Source organism: Ambystoma mexicanum, chromosome 6p, assembly GCF_040938575.1.
Source record: "Ambystoma mexicanum isolate Mex_15411 chromosome 6p, UKY_AmexF1_1, whole genome shotgun sequence".
Lineage (NCBI taxonomy): Eukaryota > Metazoa > Chordata > Amphibia > Caudata > Ambystomatidae > Ambystoma > Ambystoma mexicanum.
Genome location: NC_090935.1, coordinates 151,304,130 through 151,329,815, shown reverse-complemented (window position 1 = coordinate 151,329,815; position 25,686 = coordinate 151,304,130). Strand labels below are relative to the sequence as shown.

Sequence of the window (25,686 nt, the reverse complement as noted above, 5' to 3'; positions counted from 1 at the left end):
ACGCTTCCCTTCCCAGCGTTTTCCCTACCTTCCTCTTGCATCTTTCACCACTTAGTTCTCTGACCTATTGTATTGTCACCCTTGTGCGGTGTTTACCTGGTCATTTCATTGATTTGTTTTCTCTACTGCACTTTGGCATTGCTGCATTCCTCTACTTCTAGGTTCCTTAGTTGTGTACTGTGCCTTTGTTGGGTTGAGTTTCTGTACTGTACTTTGACACTGCAGTTGTTTTTTCTCTACAATATTGACATTGTGATGTTCTCTACTGTATTGGCATTCAATTGCATTGCCTGCATTCTTTACTTCTAGGTTTTCCTTGGTTGTGTATTGTACTTTGAAGTTGACCTCTGTCTGCCCCCAGCGTTACCCAACCCCCCGCCTGATTCACTCCACCCCCTTTTTCTACCACGCACCCTCTATGGTGCTCTCTGTCTCCCCTATCTTCTCAAACTGCCATACTATCGACAATCCTATCCCTCTCACTAAGTCTGGCAGGAAGAAGCTGAAAAGGGACATCCTGGTCTTCAACCCAGCCCTCCCTATCACTGATACCTACACCAGTGCTTCCTCCAGACAGATCCTTACAGACACCGTCTTTGTCATTCCATCTCCAGGTCTTTGGACCCCCTATGTGGTCTCTGTTCTCTCTCCTTTTCCTCATCTCCCATTAATGGTGGCACCCAGTGGGAGGCCCTCCTGATCCCCTTCCGCTCCTCTAAGATCATCATTAATGTCTAATTAAATGGCACAGTCTTGGTCCAGGGCCCTCAGGCCAATCTACTGCTTTTTGATAGACACTTCCGGCACCTTATCAACTTCCTTTTTTTCTCCTGCTATACCTACTTATCCCTCTCTGGCTTCTCTGCTGCCTCCTTCTTCCACCATCTCTCCGGCACTCTCTGCTGCTTCTTTGGCCACCCTGTTGCCTCCTTCCTCAGCAACCTCTCTGGCACATTTTCTTCCTCTCTGACTACACTGCCATCTGTTCCTTCCTCCTCTGCCCATTCTCTGGAACCTCCATTACTTCCACAGGGTATACCTCTGGCTTGTAGCTCTCCACGGAAGTCCTTAAAAAATGGCAACCTGTTCCACATCACTACTCTCAACTCTTGCTCCGCTGTCAAACATTCCTCTGACATCTGCCATCTCCTAGAAGATCTTGATTTGGATGTACTCAGTCTCACCGAGACTTGGTACACGGCCAGCTCTGTCACGAGTTTTGACACTCTCCTTCCCAATGGCTACAAGATCCTCTCCAAACCCAGAACCAAATGTCCCGGCAAGGAGGTAACCCTGAATTTTCCAGAGTGCATCTTTGCTTCTGTCATTCCAAAGCAGGACTACTCCTCCCTTGAATGCCTGGTCTACAGGCTTTCTATCTCTCCTGGACTCTCTCTCACTGTGGCCACTATCTGCAGGCCGCCTGGCCAGGTTGTTCTCTTCCTCTCTGAGTGGGCTGTCCTCTCCTCCTCCCTCCTTGCCTCTGCCTCTCAACTTCTCATCATCAGCAACCTGAACATCCACCTGGATGCTACTATCCCCTCTTTGGCACTCTTTCGCAACCTGTGCGACTCTCTCTCTCTATTCTTCCCTCTGGCTCAACTCACTCTGCAGGCAACATCCTGGATTTTCTGATCGCTTTAGATCTCTGTCTCTCTAACCCTCTCACCACTCCTCTCTCTTGGAGTGACCACTTTCTTCTTTTCTCCCACCTCTCTCTCTCTACCCCTCAGGACAAGCCGACCCAAGCACTGCCACACACCTTCTCGGTCATCCGACCCATGAAGCTTGTGTCAGTTGAGGCTTTCGCTGCAACTTTCTCTCCTCCTCCTACACCTTTGGCTGACTCACACTCTGAAACAGCCCTCTCTATCTCTAACACTGTTGACGTCCTTGCCCATGTCATTTGGATCCGTTTGAAGCCCACATCCAAGTGCAACGCTTGGTACTATTCTGACCTTGCGACTCTTAAACCCAAGTGTAAGGTGGCTGAGAGGAAGTGGAGGGTATCAGGAACACCCCTTGACAAACTGGCCTGCTGCCTGCTCCAAATGCAGTACAGACTCTCTGTCCTCTGTAAGAACAGAGCCTACATCCAAGTCTGCACCTCTGCAGCATCTATCAACTTGGCTGAACTTTTGCAAAATCTGCAATGAGCTGGCCAATCCTGTTGCTGTCTCTATCTCTACTGTTTCCTCACAAGCCCTCTGCATGTCCCTGGCTTCTCACTTGACCACTAAAACTCAGGACATCCTGTCCACCTTCTCTTTCTGTACCTCCCCCTCCTCCTCCTCTACCACCACTGGCCCCTCTTCGGCTGTTTCTCATCCTCCTTTTTCCTCCTTCCCCCCGTTCACCCCTGATAAAGTTTCTAGACAAGTCCGATCTATGAATGTCTTGTCAAAGTTGGTTCTCCCCTGCTCATCCAGAACCATCAAGGACCATATTGACACCCGTATTGGCCATTTTCTGTAATCACTCTTTTGTCACTTGAACCTTCCCCTCCCCCTTAAGCACTCCAATGTGCATCCCCTTCTAAAGAAACCCTCTGCCGATCCTTCCTCTCCAGCTAACTATCACCGGCATCCTTGCCACTCTATTTGCCCATACCAGGTGAGTGGACAGGCCCCGGGACTGCTTTGGGCCTGTTTTTTTAATCTTTAAAAGTTTCCCTGCCCCAACTGTACCCTTGTCCCCTCTCTCCCTCCCGACACGTTTCCGTGTCCTTCTCTCACCTCCCCCATCTCCCAACCCGCCCAACCCCTACTGATTGGCTACTGCCATAGAACTGGTGCAGGCCTAGTCATCGGCCTCCTTGCCGCCTCACCACTCTCTTTGCCCATACCAGGTGAGTGGAAATGCCCCCAGGACTACTTTGGGCCCATTTTTCTAATCTTTAAAGGTTTCCCTGCCCCGACTGCACCCTTGTCCCTACTTTCCCTGCCGACCTGTTTCTGCATCCTTTTTCCGCATCTTCCCGTCTCCCAAATCGCCCATCCCCCCTGATTGGCTACTTAATAGTCATAACTGACCTTCCCAGGGCAGCCCCATGCCCTGCATCCCCTGCGGCTAAGGACCCCAAGGCAAAGGGCGGAATCAAATCGTGTCTGCAGGTGACAGCAGGGGAGGCCAGTGGCCAGCCATCAACCAGCAGCTACAACCAAGGTAGGAGTGGTCAGGGTGAAGGATAGAGCAATTACTCTACCCTGGAAGCCATCCCACTTAGCAAACTAACCTACACTGTAATAGTACTGTGAATATTAGCCTGCGTCACACCCCATATAATTGTTAATACTGAGTTGATCCATATCTAGAAAGTGCCATACTGTGATAGTATTGTTAATGTTAGAGTGCACCACACTGTAATAGTGCTGTGAATATTGGTCTGCGTCACACCCTGGGAAATTGTTCATATTAGCCTGATTCATATCTAGAAAATAGAGAGTTGTTCATATTGAGTTGATTCACACTTAGAAAATGCCACACACTGATAGTATTGTAAATGTTAGCCTGCACCACACTGTAAGGGTATTGTGATCATTAGCCTGCGTCACATTACAGAGAGTTTATCATCCTGAGTTGATTCACATCTAGAATGTGCCACGCTCTAATAGTACTCTGAATGTTGGCCTGCGTCGCACTCTAGAGAAGCGTCCATATTGACCCGAATCATACCTAGAAAGTACCACACAGCGATAATACTGTGGACATCAGCCTGCAACACACTATGATGGTGCAGCCAATGTTTGGCCTGCACCACACTGTGATAGTGTTATGACTACCTGCCTGGAATTGTTCATACCACACTGAGATGGCCCTGTGAATACTAACCTGCGCCACCTTCTACTGACTGAAGCCTAGCCCGCATCCAGTAGCCATAACTCGATACATAAATACTGCCTGCCACTATCTGAAGTCTAGGCCTTCTCTGGTTGCCTGGGTCCCTCAGGTCCAGGTACCCAATTACTGCCTGCCACTCTTTGAAACTTGGGCCTCCTTCCGCTATCAAGGTATCTTAATTATAGCTACTGAAATTGATACCTGCAACTGTTTGAAATAAAACCTCTCTCTCGCCTGCTAGGTCTCTCAATCAAGGCGTTAAATACTGTGTCCAAGGTGTCTCAAACCTGACTATTCTAATTACCACCTACGACTGTTTGAATCCACGGCCTCTCTCTCGTCGCCTAAGTCTCTCAATCAAGGCATTAAGTACTGCATGCTATCCTCTACTACAACACTACTGAAACATAGGCTCCAACTGTCTGGTTGCTCCAAACCTCTTGGCCCTCCATTAATGCCTACCTTATTCTGAGTCCTAGACCGCCCTACAACCCAGAACACCCAGCAGCCTCCATAGCTATTAATCCCTAAACCTGCACTGCCTACCCTTCCATAGCCTAATAGCCGAACCATCTCGATCTTAGCACCCCTACTCCCCTGGATAGTAACCCTATAAGAATACACCTAACCACCCTACGGTGGGTTTCCATAATCAGTAAGGCGGTTGCAATCTGCAGTCAATGGCTACATTAAATAAAGCCAATGTGGCTTCAGGTATTTTGTATTCAGTTGAATAGTTTGACCTGTCCGGTCGCAGGTGGTCAGTGAATCTTGAGAGTCTGTTGTGCCGTAGTACTGTAGGGGTGGTAAAAGAAACCCTGATACGACTGATACATTTTGCAATGTGTTATCTCTGTTGCTGATCAAGCAAATGCACACTATGCACTTTATATTGGGACAATATGGTTCGCCCAGAGGGATTGCTTTTTATAGTATCTTCTTAAAGGGACATTTTTGGGCAACAAGATAAGGCCAACCTGGTGTGCAGTGGATTGCATTCAGTTACTGATGGATCTTGACCTAATGGTACGGTCTTATGTGGGGAAATATGCATATTCATTTGATGAAGATGGGGACAATTTTAAAAAGTGTCAGAGTTGTTTCTCCTACAATTAACTAGAAGATAGGAGATGGCTGTTTTTAAAAGTGCATTTAAACCTGCTTCAAACAAGAGGAATGACGTGGGGTTGGTCGATTATCCCCAGCGGGGAGCACATATGTCATTTATACTGAGGCATGAGACTAGAGAAAACTAAGCAGCTCATCCTAATATCTTCCTTCTTCAGTCAGTGTTAGGACCAACATTGTTGTGATATTAGTGGTCGTCGTCTCCGATAGCACAAAGGGTGTGCTTTGGTTGGACTGTCTCGAGGGGCCTGACCCAATCTCACTGTGGTGAGCTTCTGAGAGGCTATCAACAGGCGTTTATTGGGGATAAATTGTGAGGAGTTTGGTTTCAACTAGTCAATCCATCCTTATTCCTGGGCTCTGAGTACGTTCTACGGGAAAAAGGGTGGGTATTGTTAATGGTAATGATAACACTGTTATCATTGTTTTATGTATTTATGAAAATTAATAAATATTTTGTAATGCTTTGGCTCTGTTTAACTAAGGATTTTATATTTTAAAACATATTGAATACTGTCGCAATATTTGTGATGCACTTGATTGCATGTCTAGTTGGACTCATTTGTTGTAAAACCTCTACCTGATGTCCATGTTTCAATTAGATATATTTAGATGCTATAGTATACTAAAGGTTTGAATAAGCCATACAATATTTATTATAATAATAACAAAGGTAGGACAGGAAACTCTTTTGAAGAGTACTTTAATATCATGCTAAATGTCAGCAGTGACCATTCCTCGATTAAACACCTGAGAAAGCAATTACTCAACCAACTAATACAAACATTTAAGTTAAGTAATGGCAGCCTCGCAAAAAAGTAGAAAAGAAAAAATAATATCTTCTTATGGTAATGTCAAACCGGATTTTAAATTATGCCTCTTATTACAAACGATTTGTATGTATATTGGCCTACGCCATGTTGCTTAAAATTGTACGCGAATAACTTTCTGCGGCAAGGTCTTGACCTTAGAATTTGATGTAAGCCGCCATCTTGAATCAAGCGTCCATTTTAGGTTAGAAACCCCATCTTGGGGTTTTATACAAAGTCACCCTGTAATCTAAAATGGCCGTCTCATGTGTCCTTGTTCATGCCTTAACCTCTCCAACCTCTGTAGGGGAGTTAATGTCCAACCTGCCCTCAGGCTACATGTTAGTGTCATGTAGACCTTGTCCTTTGTTGACCTCGGGAGCAGGGGATCACTTGAATTAGCAATGTTAAACTACAAGTATACAAGAACAGTAATGCTATCCGAATATAATATGCGAAACATTGTTTGGTCTGTATTAAAACAATATGTAAAGAGTGTAAATGTTAAATTAAAGAATAATGGAGTGTGTTAGTAAATGTATTGAAAAGTAAACCGCATGCACGAGATATGTAAATTAGGAAAGTGAACCTGGCGCGATCCTAGCCCAATGGATGATTAACCTGTAAGAGTGCTGGACATCATTTTACAAATTGTATAAATGCATCGATGTCCAGCTAGGAAATTCTGTCACTGCTTACATTGAACCCTGCTGGTGGTCTATGTGATGTATTGTGTAATACTGTACAGTTTTGTAATAAAGATTCTGGGAATCTTTATAAGCCCGGTGTATTTTCCTTTGATCGGTGTAAGAGCCGTAATATTGTATTTTTCTGATTCCACAGATGGCGCCTGAATAGGGACCCTCAAGATTGATTTCGACTCATCGAAGGTTGGCTCGGCTATCGGACCGGGATCGGACGGTGCCAACATAACCGGCCACTCTAAGACGAGAAGTGAATTCCTCGACGAAACTGCACGATCCCTGGACGGTGAGCTGTAGCCCGAGATGACGTCTTGACGAGGGTCCATATATTTGAGGTGGGTAAATTTGCCGAAAATCACCAGACACGTGGGTCCTTTGCATTGTCCTTAGTAACCCGATCGGGCCTCCCAGTCCTTTGGTCAGGTGAATCATGTCCCGATTCTTAATTTAACCCTGACAAATTGGAATTTGGAGAATTGTACTCGTGAGCACAATTATTTAACCAGGTAACACCAGAACTTTGATATGCCTGGGAAATTGTCTGCCTGCTTTAGGGCATCTTTCCGTAGCGACAGACAATCTTTGGAAGATAGGCGTCCCGCACCACAGCAGGGGTCGGCGGCATGTACTATGTACTGTAAGAAAGGCTTTGGTAGTATAGCATTTAATGACATTTGGCACAGACAAACCAGACATAATTCTAATCTCCGGTGGCCAACCAATGGTAGTTTTGAAATCCCTCGTATAGAATATATATAGTCTGTATTAGTAAAGAAAAAGGCTAGACCTGCAGCATTTGACGCGTTGCACAGTTGGAAAACAGAAGCTTTGCAGCAACAAAAGAGTAGAGAGAAACATATGCGTCGACATATGACGAGTGTCGAAAAGGCATAAACAATTGGAGTCAGTTAGGAACACGGACAGGGCATTTCAATTAGGCATTCAGAAAATCTACCCTTCAAAAGATTTTCATACGTCAGACGAATTGATTAATAAACTTTTGCATGAACGAAGGCCAGATGCCTCCGCGCCACATCCATATGTCCCTCCTCCAGGGGCTTTGCCCCTTCCTGTGGTAGTTCTCCCTCCTATAGTTCCTCTGGTCCTCCCTGTTGTTCTTCCTGTTGTTTTTCCAGCCGTCGCCCCTTTGCCTGCCCCCTTGCCTTCACCTGATTCAGAATGTGCCTACTCTTCCTCTTCCAAGTGATCCTGCATCGCTTGTAGTAGACCAGGGAGCAAGACCAAGGGTTGTGACTCGTAATACTGTGTCCCCAGACAAGAGGAGTGAATTAACCGCTTGGGCTAAACATTGTATGGAGAAGGGTGAACAAGCTGATGTTTTTTCCACACTCGAAAATTTAAAAGATATTCCTGAGAAAAATGTTTTTATCGAAGGATTAGGGACTCATTTAAGTATAATGTGGATTAGACTAAATGATGTAGATTTCCCACAAGGGTTACAAGATTTGAGCGCCTTAGCGTTGTCTAGAGATACTGCGGAGAAGGTATATGAGCATGTTCAGAGGATTTTTGAGTATAGGAAGGAGTTGGAAGAGTTACAGAACGAGGAAGTAGATGGTGATAGTTTAGGTATTATGTACATACAGAAACGGTTTTCTCCTCGTCGAGAATTAAAAGGTGAGGAAGCACGAATTTGTACAAAGGACTCGATAAGATGGATTTCGGATATGTCGATAACTCCAGATGAAGTATATGACACATATAGTCAGTATACATTAGAAATGCAAAAGAAAGTGATACAAGTGATGGTAGAGCACCTGCAGAATGAGTGTGTAAGAAGAAAGATTTGTTGTCCCGCAGAATTATTGAGTGTTTATAAGAGAGCTTTTTCGATTGATACTTCTTCGACTGCCTTACCGCTTGACTTGGCTCTGTTGCTTAGTAAGCGTTCGGAGCTGCCTACTTCTCAGTTGCATATGAGAGAGGTCCCTCCGACATTTATCCCGAAAGTTGAGATTGCGGCTGATGCTGCACGAGGTATAGTAGCCGGAGAAATTCCTGCAAATTACGTTTCACAGTTTGTTCACGTCCCATTTTCAAGACAGGAAGTGAACACCATAAAGCAATCTATTCCTGATATAAGAAAAAATCCGACCGGATTCTATAAAGAAAAGAGTCGGTCTTACAGTCGTCGGTATTCACTTTAAGTGATATTGACCTATTATTTCCCGTACTCCTGCCAGTTGATTTGTGGAATTAGGACTATAGATGACATACCTGGGTTGGGAGATACATGGGATAACATAACTAGGCTGGACAGAGAAAGACCAGCTGGCAAACGACCACCTCAAGTGATATTAACCTTGCCTGATAGAATTATTGTAAAATTGAAAACTATGGTTCCAGAAAAAAGAATCATTTGGGACAAGCTTACGGCCTGTCTCCAAGGAAAGTCTGAGGGTGCACCGATTTTTATCAATTGGTTTGAGCAGGTATTGTCGGATTTCAGTGGACAAGACTTGGGCACAGAGTCAGGGAAAAGGTTGTTTGTCGACAAATTTGTACGTGGATTGCTGCCTGACATCCAGTTACAGATTATGTCCTCTGAAAGCGCTTAGCAGGCGAAGTCCCAATCAGAAGTATTGCATATGGCTCAGTATTATGAAAATCATGTAAATACTGAAAAAGAGAAACTTGAGAAAAAAAGGGTGACTTGAAAACTAAAGTTTTATTGCAGCAGATTGTCATTTGGGAACGTGGGTAGAGGTCGTCCAGGTGCAGGGGGCCCTGGCAGAGGTCAGTTTACACCAGAATCACAGCAACCTCCTTCACAAGATAAGCAAGTTTCGAATGTGGATAATAGAAACATTTTTGATCACCCTTCTGCCGTGTTCCTCTCTGAAGAGCTTCCTTTTGATAATATTTTGTTCCGCTAGGATTGCCCGAAGCAGGATTTGGAACCTACGCCTATTCCCGTTCATCAGAAAGGCCCCTACGTTGAGATGGCGGTGGGAAATAGGAAGCATCTATTTTTAGTAGATACGGGAGAACAGAAATGTTCCATTGATCATTCACGGGTTCCAAATATTCCCCTGTCAGGGCAATCCAACGCTTCTGTAGGGTTTTCAGGCACACCTGTAGTTTGTCCGGTCTTTTTGCCGGTACCGATAACACTGGGTCCCTTCACGGAACAGTGTCCATTTCTACTTACCACAAACTGTGGGGAGAACTTGCTGGGGCTAAATTTGTTGAAGGCATTACATGCAGTAATTCATTGTTCTCCGGATGGAATTCGGCTAACCATTTCACCTCAGCAATCACTCGCCTCTCAGTTTTTGACTCGAACTTTACCGCCAGAATTTAGTAATGTACCAGAATGCTTATGGGCAATTGATGATAATGATGTGGGCATTTTCCAAATTGAACCTGTTAAAATTATTTTGAAACATGGAGTAAAATTGCCTCGCATCCCGCAATATAAGATCTCAGTTGAAGGCGAACAGGCTTTGAAATGTATAGTTTCTGATTTTGTACATCGTGGAGTAATTGAGGAGATTACGGGTAGCATATGTAACAGCCCCATTTTGCCAGTATACAAAAAAGGTGATAATGCGATTCACTTTCGTTTTATAATTGATTTACGCGCTATTAACAAAATTGTGGCTCCTCAATTTCCTATTGTACCTGATGTTACAACGATATTAACCATGATTCCGGCTTCTGCCACTCACTTTAGCGTTGATGATCTTAAAAACGCGTTTTTCAGTATTCCCATACACAAAGATAGCAGGTATTTGTTTGCGTTTACCCTAGGTGGACGCTCGTTTACATTCACTCGTGCACCACAAGGGTACACTGAGAGTCCAAGTATTTATAGTAGGGCATTGAAAGAGCAGCTTGATACCCTCGAGTTGGCTACTACTTGCACGTTACTGCAGTACGTAGATGACCTCCTCTTGGCTGCTGATTCTGAGAGTGCCTGTAAAGAAGGCACCGTGTTGTTGCTTTGTCATCTAGCAAAACATGGCCACAAAGCTTCACTTAAGAAATTCCAATATTGTTGCCAGGAGGTCGCCTATTTAGGCTATCTCCTGTCAAAGGAGGGAAGGCGGTTGACACCTGAACGAATAAAGACCATTTCTGGTAAGCCTGTCCCAAATACGCAAAAGGAAGTTAGAGCCTTGATAGGTATGGCTTCTTATTGTAGATTGTGGATCCCGAATTTTTCGTTAACAATTAAACCAATGTTGGCTTTGACAAAGAAGGGCATTTCTTTGCCATTGCCATGGACCTTGGAACACCATACAGCATTCGATTTGTTCAAATCCGCGCTGTGTTCGGCGCGGGTTTTAGGAACTCCGAATTATGATAAGGCCTTTGTATTGTTTGTGCATGAACGTGATGGATGTGCTCTGGCTGTTTTAACACAGGAACATGGAGGGAAGAATATGCCGTGCGGCTACTATTCCTCCGCCCTTGATCCTGTAGCATGCGCTTTGCCAAGATGTTTGCGCGCTGTTGCTGCTGCTGCTGCGTCTATAAAACAGAGTGAGGGACTGGTCCTGGGTCATGCGTTAACCCTAATGGTACCTCACTCTGTAGATATTCTATTGAATAGAACTCAAACGCAACACCTCACTTCTGCACGATTGACAAGATATGAACTGATCTTGTTTGCCCCCCACATTCAAATTCAGAGGTGTTGCGTATTAAATCCGGCTGAACTTTTACCTGTCTCACAAAATACTGTTGATGATGACGATACGTCATACGATTGCCTTTATATGACAGAACAAGAGACTAAAGGTAGAATCGATTTGAAAGACACGCCTTTGAATAGCCCTCAAGGAGAGCTATTTTGTGATGGCTCTTGTTTTAAACTTCCAGACGGTACATCCACGGCTGCTTATGCTGTCACTACTTTAAGCACGGTTGTGGAAACTAAAATAATTATGCATAACTCTGCGCAGGCCGCAGAAATTATAGCGTTAACTCGAGCTTGTGAGCTTTCTGAAGGGCGTACAGTGAATATATATACTGACAGTCAGTATGCCTTTGGGGTGGCCCACAATTTCGGTAGACTTTGGAAAGAACAAGGTTTCTTGACCTCGCACGGAACGAAAATCCAGCACGGCACTTTAATAGAGCGATTACTTTCAGCACTTGCACTCCCTGTTCAGTTAGCTATCATAAAATGTTCAGCACATCAAAAAGTTACAGATGATGTAGGAAAAGGGAATGCCTTCGCCGATCAGACAGCTACACAGACTGCCACTGATTTCAGTTCAGAAATGCACGCTGTAAAAGAAATTGTAAATGTTTGCACTTTGGGAGGAAGTATTGATGCCGTAAAAGACATTCAAGCAGATGCTACCATAGAGGAAACTAAGAGATGGATCGAGGGTGCAGGGAGATTGGATGATGATGGGTGTTGGGTAGACAATGTTGAAGGGAAATGGTTACTCCCTGACGCCTACAGTACAATGATGGTTATTATGGCTCATGGTCCGACACATGTGTGTGCGCGGAAGTTAACAAAAATGCAGTGTATGGGCCAATGATAAGATTTTCAAAACTGCGGAGCGTTTTGTCCAGAACTGCATGGTTTGCTTGCAGCACAATGTAGGAAAAGGTACCTCGACTCCTAGAGGAAGTTTCGCTCCACCTTCTGTCCCGTTTGAGGTTATTCACTTTGATTTTATTGAAATGGAACGGTGTAACAATCTTAAATATGTATTGGTTGTTATTTGCGCCTTTGGTAAGTGGGTTGAGGCCTTCCCGGTTAGAGATGCAATGGCCATAACCACAGCAAAAAACTCTGTTGAAAGAGTTTTTTCCTAGGTTCGGGCTGCCGAGAGTCATCTGGTCTGATAATGGGCTACAATTTATTGCCACTGTAATCCTGCAAATTTGCAAAGGATTACAGATTGACAAGCAGTTCCATTCAGCTAGGCATGCCCAGAGTGCCGGATTAGTGGAAAGGCACAACGGCATTATAAAGAACAAACACACTAAGACGTGTGCTCGCACCAAGCTAAAATGGCCGGACACCTTACCGATCATGTTCCTATCGATGAGAACGACTCCTCAAACAAAGACTGGGCTCTCTCCCTTTGAGGTGGTAATGGGGAGACCTGCTAATATTTGGGGTATGCCAAAAAGTCGCTCATTACGGGATATAGAAAATGTGCTTCTTTCAGACTACTGTAACCAGTTGACTAAAAATCTGTTTTCAATTTATCACCAGGTGCGAGAGGCATTACCTGTGCACTACGAGCGCCCCGGTCACAGTCTACGACCGGGGGACTGGATCCTCACAAAGGTTTTTGAGAGGTCGTCTTGCCTTGCACCTCGGTGGAGGGGTCCCTACCAAGTCCTGCTCTTCACTCAGACTGCCGTGCGGGTAGCGGTCGTAAACACTGGATCCATGCGACGCACACCAAACGGATCCCACAGCCCGTGCCTTACGAATCAGAAGACACAGAATCCCTTCCCACTGCTGTAACTAGCGTGCCTGAAACAGCAACAACCAACAAGGGAGAATCGGAGACCTTTTCAGAATCCGCAAGGCCGGACAAAACGGCCATCTTGTCTCCGCACTCCACAACAGTGGAACTTCCGGATCAATCCTTTCTTGATCCCATTTCCGTCCGTTGGCCACTTCCAGGAGGAAGTGACAACACTTTGTTCCCACCAGAAACTGCAAAATATAATTTGCGTCCAAGGAAGTAAATGTACAGCATGGTCTGACCGTGCTATTGGGAAAATCATTTGAGGGCTTGTCTTTTTGGCCCGATTGTACGGAAAGATTCTGTTGGCTAAGGGTTGTGGGAAAGACATTAAGAAGATGTGCGACTGGAGTCGCCAGCAAACGAACAATTGGTGTTTTTTCGATTGAAGACTACGATGCCTGCACCCGCTACCGCTCGTACTGAACTTTTAGATAAAAATGTGACTAGCAGGGACAATGATCAAGTTTGTAAGAGGACCCCCAAAGTGTATTGTTGCCTTCTCGTAATAATTACTGGATTTGTAATGACTTTTGGGTTTGGGTTATGGTATCTGGAAGAAGCATATCCGTTAGAAGACTTTTTACCTATTGAAAATGTATCTGTGATTCCCACTCCCTCTGTGCAATTGCATACTTTGTCGCCTAGAGATTCTTTACATAGACGGAATTATCAGAATAATACCCTTTTGTTAATAATGAATGCCACTCATGCAATTTTTAATAAGACCAATTGCTGGATCTGTACACATCTACCGCAACATGGGGATAAGGGGCTAGGTTGGTATATTTACCAATTGCCTCTGACAACTGCCTGTTACGCTTCTCTTAGAGCACTATTTTTTTGGTCGATGGAATGACAGCATCTCAGGGAACTTTGATGGTACAAATTTAAATAGTTTTGAAAAGAATGTTTTGATGGCCCTGGGATGCTCACCTTTTGCAAATAGAAGTAAGCCAAATGTTGCTTCTGTTAGGCCCTCTGATAGATTGTCTCGTCCTTTTCAGTCTTTAATCTCTTTCAAAATGGCCCCTATAGGCAACAAGGATGCCACGCCTCCATCTAATTCTGTTAATCATAGCCCCGATTCAGTATCCTTCTGCATACAGAGGAATGGAACACGGTCAATAGGAAATTATAGAAAGTGCGCCAACGTTGAGAATTTGACTAGTGAAAATAGACCTCTGTACGTAGCGAACATGTCTATTTTGTTTGCGGTAATGTGGCATTTCCGTGGTTGCCCATGGATTGGCAAGGAACCTGTTATTTAGGGATTCTATTACCTGGGGTATTTATTGCCAGTACTACAGAAATTTCAAAGACTCGTCCACGAAGAGGTGTAAAAGGGGATACTCCAACGCAAACTTTAGGAGTTATTATAAAATCTTTTGTGCCATTTTTTGGGCAAATTACGAATTCAGAAGATATTAGGGGACTAGCGAGAGTATTGGCGAGAACCATCAATCGGACCACTGACATACTCTATAATATGACGTTAGAGCAGAGAGCGATAAGATTAGTGGCTCTTCAGAACCGGATGGCATTAGATGTCATCCTGGCAGAGCGAGAAGGAGTATGTAAATTAGTGGGGTCCGCTTGCTGCGTTTACGTTCCAGACTCCTCTCCAACGATCTTTAGGGCGATCCAAAATCTACATGTTCTTAGTTCAGAAGTACATGTTCCTGAGGGAAATTGGGAACTTGGTACATGGTTTTGGGACCTCCTACGGACATGGGGATGGAAGTTGTTCTCGGCCCTACTGATTATCTTGGGAAGTTTTTTGTTTCTTTGTTGTATACAGTGTCTCCCTGGTACATGCTCAGTATTAGGGGGATGTTGCGCGCAAGCAACAAGTGTATTAGGGAATAAAATATACGCCCCAAAGGAGCTCTCCAAAGAGTATGTGTTGAAAGAAACTCTGGTATTAGACCTAATGGCAATCGATATGTCCGACAATGATTTGGGGTATATGGACAATGACGCACGGAGTTACTTGCAAGCAAATCAGAAGTAGTATTAGCACTTGGCATAGGCCAAAAGGAGGGTTTGTCAAACCGGATATTAAATTATGCCTCTTATTACAAACGATTTGTATGTATATTGGCCTACGCCAAGTTTCTTAAAATTGTACACGAATAACTCTCTGCGGCAAGGTCTTGACCATAGAAATTGATGTAAGCCGCCATCTTGAAACCCCCATTTTGGGGTTATATACAAAGTCACCCTGTAATGTAAAATGGCCGTCTCGTGTGTCCTTGTTCTTGCCTTAACCTCTCCAACCTCTGTAGGGGAGTGTCCAACCTGCCCTCGGGCTACATGTTAGGGTCATGCAGACCTTGTCCTTTGTTGACCTCGGGAGCAGGGGATTACTTGAATTAGCAATGTTAAACTACAACTATACAAGAACAGTAATGCTATCCGGATATAATATGCGAAACATTGTTTGGTCTGTATTAAAACAATATGTAAAGAGTGTAAATGTTAAATTAAAGAATAATGGAGTGTGTTAGTAAATGTATTGAAAAGTAAACCGCATGCACGAGATATGTAAATTAGGAAAGTGAACCTGCCGCGACCCTAGCCTAGTGGATGATTAACCTATAAGAGGGCTGGACATCATTTTACAAATTGTATAAATGCGTCGATGTCCAGCTAGGAAATTCTGTCTCGGCTTACATTGAACCCTGCTGGTGGTCTCTGTGATGTATTGACGGCCAAATAGCTATTTGTGTACTTTTTTGAATACTGTTCAGTTTTGTAATAAAGATTCTGGGAATCTTTATAAGCCTGTGTCGGTGTATTTTCCTTTGCTCAGTGTAACAGCCGTAATATTGTATTTTTTCTGATTCCACAGTAAGAGCCATTAAAAGCACGTTTTTTAGACTCGTATTCAATAACCTAGATGTCCAACATATTGTAAGAAAACAGGATTAATCCTGAACCCCAAAACAGATCCATGAACAATCCACTAAACCACAGACCGCTAACCCTTTTCGGTTTATCGGGCACATTGGTGATTCAACATTTGCTAGAGCAACAACTGTGTTGGCTAACACCCAACTCCATCATTCCATTCAAACAGACTGGCCTGACCAAAAACCAACTGATCTGTATAACTGCCAAGCCATGCCTCATTTCAATTCAGTAACCGAACGCAAAGGTTGGCAACAGTACCATATAATTCAGAAATCCACATAACATGCAATCCATTATGTTATTTATGTTTTTCAACAAAATTAATTCAGCATGTTTCGTATGCCTTCATGATAGATAGATGTGTTAGTCTGGGCTGTGTAGCAGCGGGAATGTATTCTAAAGGGGTTTAGTGACATATTGCACACTTGGCACTCTAACATTGCTACCTTGAGGCGCTTAGAAAACAATCTCTGGTATTAAATGTGTTATAAAAGAACAATTATAATCATAACTTGCTGAAAGTCAACTTGCTTACTTTGTGGCCAATGCATAGTTTACATTTTCTCATACTCAGGATTTTAGCAAAGTGCTCTGAGAGCTATGCTTAAGAGGTTGCACAACCTCATTAGTCATCGCAATCACAGGCTATTTCAGATCTCTGCAACTTGAATGAATCATCTTCATATTTACTGACTCTTACATTTTAATGATATCATTAATTTGCCTGAATCAGACACTGATGCAAGATTTTAATGCATCTTCTTATATCTTTCCGATGCTTACTCTCTGTCCTACTTTTGTTTTTATGATTCCCTAATCAAAGTTAGATGATTACTAGATGTATATATAAAATATTATTTCTTAATGTTTTAATGTTACTTTCTTCTTTTATCTTGTTGATATTTGCTTTTTGTAAAAGGTTAGATGATAACCAAATGCCTATAAATAATAAATAAATACAAAAAATAGTTTACATTTCAATTTGAAAAATGTGAATTTTGTTGTCTTGCAAACTGTCATATTGAAGAGATCTCCTTTCTCAATTCGGCCTAAAGCTTCCTCGTATTGCCACCTGCGATGCCAGCAGAGGGATCCATTTAGTGACCATTATAAAAAGAAAACAATTCCTAGCCAACCTGTCCAGTACCTGCACGGTCAAGATGCTCTTCCAGCCAGCGCTTGCTTCCTTGATAATTGAATTTCCCGCCTCCAGTGAGAGCAAACAGAAGGTTGTACCTGGTAGTGGGAAGATACAAAATTCAGAAAGTACTTCAAACATTACCTGTCAATCAGTCACCAATCAGTATATTCATCTTCCCCTTGTCCCGTAGTGCAATTTCATGTATATGCCCAAAAATTGTTGAATCTATTTTGCACCATTCTTGATGCCCGCCTTATAAGAAATTGTACAGACAGAGCATTTACGCATTTTGAAAGGATATTTGTAAAGCACTTTTTGCTGCTGACTGGTAACTTTGGTTCCTGATTTTAGATATACGTTGAATACGTTATGAAATATGTCCAAAATGACTGACATTTAGTGAACCTAAACTAAAAATGTGATGGGGCATAGCTGTTCCCTGCATGATTGTATTTGAAATAGCAAATTGTCTTCAGAGGCATGTGTGTACTCCTATCTTGCTGGGCAAAATAAATTGGTACATGAGTACATCCAGTAATAATCCTCAGACAGCATGTCCACTAAAAAATAACATACATAGATTATACAATATATTAATTAATTTCAGTTTGAAATGAGTACAGATTAGTTCAAATCTGCCCTGGAAAGTTGGTAGGTTCTAAAACCCTTATTGAGGTACCCAACCAGTAATACAGGTTTTAATGTTAAGGCTGACTTCCATTCCACAAATCCTGTCTAAAACCATAAAAGGATACAGAAAACAAAGTGCGAACTGAACATATGGTACAAAGGCAAATACTCATTAAAAGTCCAGGCAGGATGTCCATAAATGAAAGATTGCAAGTTAAACATCACCTATGACGATACTTTAAGCACTGATGAGCAGAACTGAAATACACATTTTGGATAGTACCCCCATAATCTGTACTAATGTTAGTACACAACAACGACTTTTTAATCCTAATTAACTTGATAAACTCTTTGGAGGACCTTCCCACCTTACTATTGACTTCAAAGTCAATTCTGTTAGCATGTAGGTGCCCACTGAAAACTCTTCACTTGTATCAAATCTTGGTTTTTCCCGGTGTTTTAGGTTCTTATGAATCACTTACTGTTCCAAGGCATAGGATTCGGGTGTTCTCTTTGTTTAAGCTCACTCTATAGATTAATTTAGGTCACGTGTGTGTGTCTATAAAATGAAATGATAACTATTTTGTCAATGGTGTGTTTTCAGTTTTATACACATTGAGCCCAGAATATGGACCCAAGACTGTCTGATTGCAATATGTAGATTGAGGTTATCCAAAAATCCAAAAATCTCCATCAAGGAACATATTTCTAGAATTTGTAATGAAACAGCAAACAGTGATGATATAATCTGATGCTACACTAATCAAACAATAATCACCCATTAGAGTGGCTGGAAAGGGTGGTAACCCCAGGGACCTGAGTTAATAGGTCTGAGTGTAGGGAGGAAGGATAGCTCAGGGGCAACGTGTTTGTCTTGAAAGCAAGACAATGCAGCACAACACAGGTTTGAATCCCAATCCCTCGCTTAGAGACCCTCCTGGTATTAAGCTTGTTGTAAATGAACAATTATAAGTTAGCACCCCAGGTTGCCAATCCGGTGCTGATAGCCATGTCTTTTGTATGAATGAACAGGAGGCTCCGTGGCATCCTGTTCATTCATACAAAAGACTGTTTTAAGATGGCCGCCACAGGGCTGGACGATGGGGATCCAAGTGGAGCTCCTCTTCCATTTCCATGGTAGCCAGCAGGAAGCCGCAGCAGCAGCAGCAGCAGCTTTCCATTACTATCATCTGAGCATACTCCTAGAGACACTTCTTTGAAAGTGGTGGGTGTGGCTTTAATTAACTTTTACAGATCAGGAGAGGAGACTAAGTCTATCACGTTTTCATGTTGGTCTAAGGAGGGCAGTTACAGTTACGCATCAACGGAAGTGTGATATTTATTTCTATTGACACCAACTAAAAACAATGTAGAATCAGGCATTACATCAGTGAAATAGTGGGAGTGGTATTGTGTTGTTTAGAGTCCCTCCAATCAATGAGCTGGGCTACATTTTAGTAATTCCTCACAGTAAAGTCATGTTCACTTATGGACAAAGAGGAGGCCTATGCTTGCAGCCAATTGATTCTACAGTGTTTGTGTGTGTCGATGCGAATATCACACTTTATTGATGTGTAACCCTGACAGTTTAAATTATGAGTTTAGTAAAACATATTCCATAGAATTACTTTTGCAAACCTACGATCAGATCTGGTAAGTCAAAGTTATAATACTATTTGCACTTTCACAAATAAGCAGCAAGTAGTACCCTTTAGTAAGTTTCATTTAACGGAAGTATTACAGGTGAACTCACTGTAGCTAATTGCATCTTGAAGAATAACCTTTTAGGTGTCCGGCAACAAATTGTTGTGCTTTTTTCTTTTTAACATATGTCCTTATTTAGTGAACAATCCATTAGGATCTCCTTTCTGGTTATTTTTTTTGCCATAATACAGGAAGCCGGAAAAACGTCTAAAGGACTATGTTGTTTCAATTTGACATTTAAAGACTTTTCTTACAACCAGCCAATGAAACACATTCTCAAAGTACTTGACATGAGTTTAGGGAAAAGCACAAGCAAGAGACTGATTTAAATGAACATAGGAGACCAGTCACGGGGTGACATTTTTGTTTGTTGTTAGTATCATTTGCTCCATATGGGGATCATTGTGTGTATGAGCTTCTGCAAAGGCATGCATTGCAATTTCCATATGTGAGATATATTGGCTAAAAAAAAGTCTTTAAAGTAAAGATAATTTAATGTGTTTTAACAATAGTTTCAAATAGCAATGTAGGAATGAGAAGGCACATAAAGCCAAATGTAAAACTCGTGTAGGAGTAGGCTAGCTTCTGAATGCACTGCAGTATATATATTTTTCTACACCACAACATATCCCAAATGTACACCCAAATGGCATGTACACAAAGGTCAGACTCACCGTGGCAAAAGATACATTTTAAATATAATTTGTCAAGTACACTAAAAGACTTGAAGATCATAAGTGACAAATAGGAAATATTTGTTGTTAGAAAAAGTTAGTCTTTCTTGTCAGGTGTACCCATAGTTCCTTTCCAGCCCCTAAGACTTATTTGAGAAAGGAAGGAGTTTCTTGGTGTTCTAGACTCCCGTGAGCTGGTACCACACATTGAGAGAGTGGAGTTGGGTGGGAAATGTTGCTGTTACTTTCAGACAGTATACCGTGAGGGACAGGATCCCGTCTGGGGGCGATAGCTCTGGGGCAATGCACTTGCCTTGGAAACAAAACGATGCCGAGTAGCACAGGTTTGATCCCAGGTCCACGCTTAGAAACCTCTGGGTATTAAGCGTGTTATAAATAACCGATTACAATAGTAAGAAGGGCAACGCCATGTACACCATTTCCTAAATTCATGTGCTGATCTGATGTGCCCTATTCCTTCATTTGACAAGAGACTAATCAGCAACACATGTGTCTGTTTCTGTTAAACTCTGAAAAGTAGTACATGTTGTTGTTTTTCCTAACCATTTGTCTTCTTTTCTTTTAACCTGAGCACCAAACTGGCAGACGAGGCGCTCCGATACCTTCATATTGTGTTAACAAGTGCGTGGTAATGGCCTCGTCTGCAGCTGGATGCCAGCTGCTGCATGTGATCGTTGATGTCATGTGAAGGGGGAGCACAGAATATTGGTATGAGGACTTGAGTGAGTGGTTTATGTTTGTCCATTGAGGGAGCGTGCTGGCAGTAAATTGGTGGTGTGGTTGGTGCCCCTTATATGTACTCATGAGCTTACATTAAACTATAACTAAGCAACAAGGACAACAGTGTAGCTGCGCAGCTGACTGCAAAGTCAAGTGGGCATCATTACAGGAGTGCAACCTTCATTGGAACAGAATGTTTCAGGTACCCACCTGGGCCGGCTTCTTGAATCTCTGTATAGTCCATGGAACAACCTCATCAGCTCCAAGAGAGCTGCCACGCCACTTCCATTTGAATCTGCGCCAAAGGACAGCCACTGCAGACAAAGAAACAACAATGAATCCATCCCATGTAACCCATCAAATCCAAACACTCCATCTCTTTCACTACTCCCAAAGTACACATCACACAGCAGGCTTCCGTGACTTCGATGTCATCGCCTTTTTTGTGGGTGTAGATACTTTCCTGTTGCTCCTATCACTACTGTGATGAATCAGAGGTGATCATCCCAAGGACCCTGGCTTGGGACCCTTCCCATGTGGCCAGGGAATGGCAGACGCTCCTGATCCTGACCCTGGGGGTTGTGTTCTGTGGGAGGATTGTAATTGTAATTCGTTATTTATAACACACTTAATACCCAGAGGTTTCTAAGCGCGGACGCGGGGATCGAACCTGTGTTTCACCACGTCGTCTTGCTTCCAAGGCGAGTGTGTTGCCCAGGTCAGGAGAATTGGGAGAACCCTCTAACCAATTTTCCTTAGTTATTCCACAGTCTTAATGGCCTATTGTAAAATGTAAACCTTTGATGTAAAAAAAAACAAGAACATTAGGGTTGTCAAGTCACAAGATGCTCTAAGTACTGGGATGAGGAAGAGGGGCTCTGAGGTGCAGAGGTGCAATGAGCAGTTTAGTGGTTCTAATGACCCATACCTGAGTGGAACATTTCAATATTTAAAGCCCCTTCAGGTGCAGACCATTAGACTGCAGCAGTGGGAGCAGCAGGAGCGGAAAGAAGACGATGCTGGAGCTGCAGCTTTGTTTTCAGCCAGATGCAGTGCCTTAGAGTTGTAGAAGTTGGGACTCTGAAGTGCAGAAGAAACGCAGCGGGAAGCGGTGCTGTTACTGGATGTCCCCTAGGAGAAAGAAGCTCTCCTGGTCTGGCGTCGTACTCCGGTGGTTGGCGTCTACTGGAGTGTGCGAGAGGAGCAAGACAGTCTCACTTTTCAGAAGGCTCCTGCCACGGGAATGTGACAAGAAATGTCAAAGCTAATGCCCAGGACCAGACGAGAGGAGAAGTTAAAGCTGCAGCAGGTCGAATGGAAGCACAGGGAAAGACCAGTGAGTTGGCCTTCATTAGGTAACCCCGGGATGCTCCGCAATAGGCCGATGGCTGCAAGCAACCCATTTGAATACCGAACTAACGAATGAAAGCATTTTTGACATAACACTCATATTGAGAGAAAGCGAGTGGAGAAATATTGTAATTGACATTACCAAACTAAAGAATGAGCAATATTTGACCAAGATGAACTAGAAAAAGAGAGATTACCTGAAAGGGAAAATAATTACCAGCATTTTCTAAGTCAAAGAAAGGGAACCATACATTAAAGGGGATACAGCATTCCTCAACGGTGAACTTGAACAAGAGACATTACCAGCAGCTAACTGATGTTGTAGTAGGAACTCAAAGGTGGCAGGATAGAAGCCCTACTTGTAAAAATCATCACGGGGGAAAGGAACATAACCTGCATTGCCCGTGGTAATGTGTGGTGTACCCTTATGGTAGAAGTTGTTAAACCGCCAATGTTGTTGTTGAAAGTCAAAGACTTTTCAAAGGTTTTTTAGCAAGTCTCACCACAGAGACCTTGTAGCGGTACAAGTTTTATTCTGGCAGGCGTGTATACTAGGAATCTGACTATTAGTGGTTAGTCCTGGCAGGTTAGTGGACCAGGAAGAAGACAATTGAAGTACTGCATGGTGGTGGAAAGTAGTGGTAGAAATAATGTGTGAAGTTCACTAAGGAGTTATGATGAACTGTGGTAAAACTATGCTGACAAAACATTATTTTTTATAAGGAAGAAATGTGAAAGTGGTTGTTCTTCAATGAAAAGAGGTCATATTGAATACTGACTAGACGTGTGAAGACTAAGGAGGTCATTACGACCTTGGAGGTAGCCCTGCCACTATTTGCAGCATGGCTACCCCCATTCCAGGTACCGGGTCCGGGTTCCTGGAATGGGGAAATACCGGGCCATTCCGACCTTGGAGGGCCCGGTATTTCCCCATTACAGGAACCCATCCCCATTCCCATTTGAGCCCTCATAGGGCTCAATGGGAATGGGGAGCATGCTAACAACGGGCCAGTTAATGACGGGCCCGTTGTTAGCATGCTGGACCGCTCGCGGGAACCGCTAAGGACGCCTGGTGGAACCACCAGGCGTCTTTAGTGGGTCCCGCAAGCGGACCTCGTAATGAGGCGGTAGGGGGTTAACGGGACCGGTAGCACCGGCCCCGTTAACCCCCTACCACCAGGGTTGTAATGACCCCCTAAGTCTTTTTGGTTTATTAAGAAAGAGCTTGAGGAAACATTGGACAATCATATTTGAAGAGTGATAACTCTTGTTTAACTATAAGACAATCCAAGTGCCAAGTGAAAGACTTATGACGTCAAAAGAACTTTGTGTTGCATTTGAAGCAGAACTTGGCTATTGAAAAGAACTTTCTTGATTGTAACTTTGGTTTGGAAAATCCTGAATGAATCCTGGGGAAGGGGATCTGACCCTCGTTACAAGGATACATGTTTGCTAAGTTTATGTTTGAATATAACTGTTATTTTGTTGAGTTTGAATGGCCATCTGATACATGTATGATTGTGTTGCCCCCCATCTTTGTTTACTGTTGGAAATTGTTGGTTGTATTGTACATTCTGCTTCTGTTGTTCCCCCCCCGAGGTCTTATTTCGCTCCTTGGTTCAGCCCTCGTTGTTTATTGTTGGTTGTACTCTACCTGTCTGCCTCCTCTGCCCTTAACGCTGCATGCTCGCTCCCACTGTTGAGTCTACGTGCTTGTGCTTCTCTGTCCATTCCTTACTGTGCCTCCCTCTGTGTCGCTCCTCTGCCCCACAATATCCCCACCCAGTGAATTCAGTGTGGCATAGTTCTGTGATGTGCTTCCTCTCCTCTCTCGTCTCCCTCTCGCTTTTCCCTCTCCTTTCTACCTACACCCCTCTATTGTGCTCTCAGTCTCACCCATTTTCTCTAACTGCTTTTCTATCACCTATCCTATCCCTCCCATGAAGTCTGGAAGGAAGAAAGAAGTTTAAGAAGGACATTCTGGCCTCCAATCCAGGCATTCACATCGCTGACACCCATGTCAGTGCCTCATCTGGAAAGACTGTTGTGCTCTAACACCTGGAAGCGTCTCTTGTGCTAGATGGAAATACCAATAAAGATATCAGACCAAATAACCAGACAGACTGAAGGAAAATGGCAAAGTACTACTTTATTCTCCAGTAAATAAAGCATTGTCAACTGACAAACATCAGACATTTGCTTGCACGCTCAAACATAAACTTGATTACACAGGAGTCTTGTACCCCAACATGTGTAATCTATAATGTCATCCTACGTGGCAAACCATAAAACCTAATATTGGTTGGGATTGGGTTAGGGGAACATATCCAATTATAGAATACATATGAGTTAGTTTTTCGTTGGCTATCTGTAAAGCAACCTTCAAAATACCTTGAAATAAGTATAATATTGATTATAGCAAACAAAATGGCAGTTGGTTTGTCTATGTAACATTGTATAGAAGGTTGCCCCATAGACCCACTGATTGGGCTAGCATAACGTAAGGAAACTTGATCTCAGGTGCTTGTATTACGTCAGATTACTCCCCACTTTCCCAATTAGGCATTCATCTCTCATTGGACCGGCCATGAGCCAAAGTCTCCTGTCTGTAGTTGACCTTGTAGCCTGTTCTCTGTTCTAGGACATTCGAAGGAGTGAAAGCATATCACTATCTTCATTTGAGGCTTAATGAATAGCCCTTGTTTTCAACTTCTGAATCACATGTGAAGGGAAAACAAATTTGTCCATTTGAGCCTCTAATTTACTCCTATTTGATTTAATTATACTGGTTGTCGTTACTCATCTTGGCCTATAGAGACTTGCTCACTGTAACTTGTATAGACTTTATACACTTTTAATTGTCCAATACTTGGCTCTTGCAGGTGTTTTCTTCTCTTTTGATCTAACAGTAATATGTCTCATCTATGGCTTATCCATCTGCCTCGCTTCGTGCCTTGCAGCTATTCTTTAAAAATAGCATTCTTGATCCCAAGCCAACATTGACTCCTCTTTGCTTTGCACATGAAGCTGTTCTGCCAGCGTCTCCTGACTCTGCAACCCTGATTGGCTTCTAAGGTAGTTGAATTGAATATTTACACCAGCCGGTGTCCATTTTCTAATAATGGCCACCCTAGCCACATTATATCTTCCTCTGTATCTTCCTCTGTAGCAAACTACTATGTATCTTTTCTACCTAGCGTTATTTAGTGTTTACACCTATTGGCCAGCAAGTTACTTTGTCTTTTTTACCTTCATAATTACTTTATTGTTCCGTACATGTTTCTCTAGCCACTCAGTTACATTGTCACTCAAAGATTTTCATATCGTTTCAGCATGGCGTCATCCATTTTCTCCATGACATCCCTCTGCCCTTGGCAGATTTTGTTCAGTGCTCCATAATGTCCAATGGTGCATGCTGACATCCTTCAATATGACATCCTTCCACCCTTTCAGTGCGAGGGTACTTTCGTTACGACTGTCTGAGTGCATATCTTCTCTCATACACTCGACGTGGTATAGGCATAACACATGGAGTCCCACATATAGCCCTTCTTCTACTGTTCCAGTATAACGGCGGTG

At 43.1% G+C, this 25,686-nt stretch overlaps 1 protein-coding gene across 1 annotated transcript in view; it reads right to left on the bottom strand.

Moving 5' to 3' along the window:
- The window catches only part of LOC138510706 (BOS complex subunit NCLN-like), a 426,819-nt gene that overhangs the window by 193,799 nt on the left and 207,334 nt on the right, over positions 1 to 25,686 (bottom strand). Inside the window, exons 6-7 of the mRNA XM_069626473.1 lie at positions 20,968 to 21,071; positions 17,015 to 17,103 (exon numbers count right to left, since the gene is read on the bottom strand). Of these exons, the coding sequence (XP_069482574.1) occupies positions 17,015 to 17,103; positions 20,968 to 21,071 (193 nt within the window). The remainder of the gene's footprint in view (positions 1 to 17,014; positions 17,104 to 20,967; positions 21,072 to 25,686) is intronic.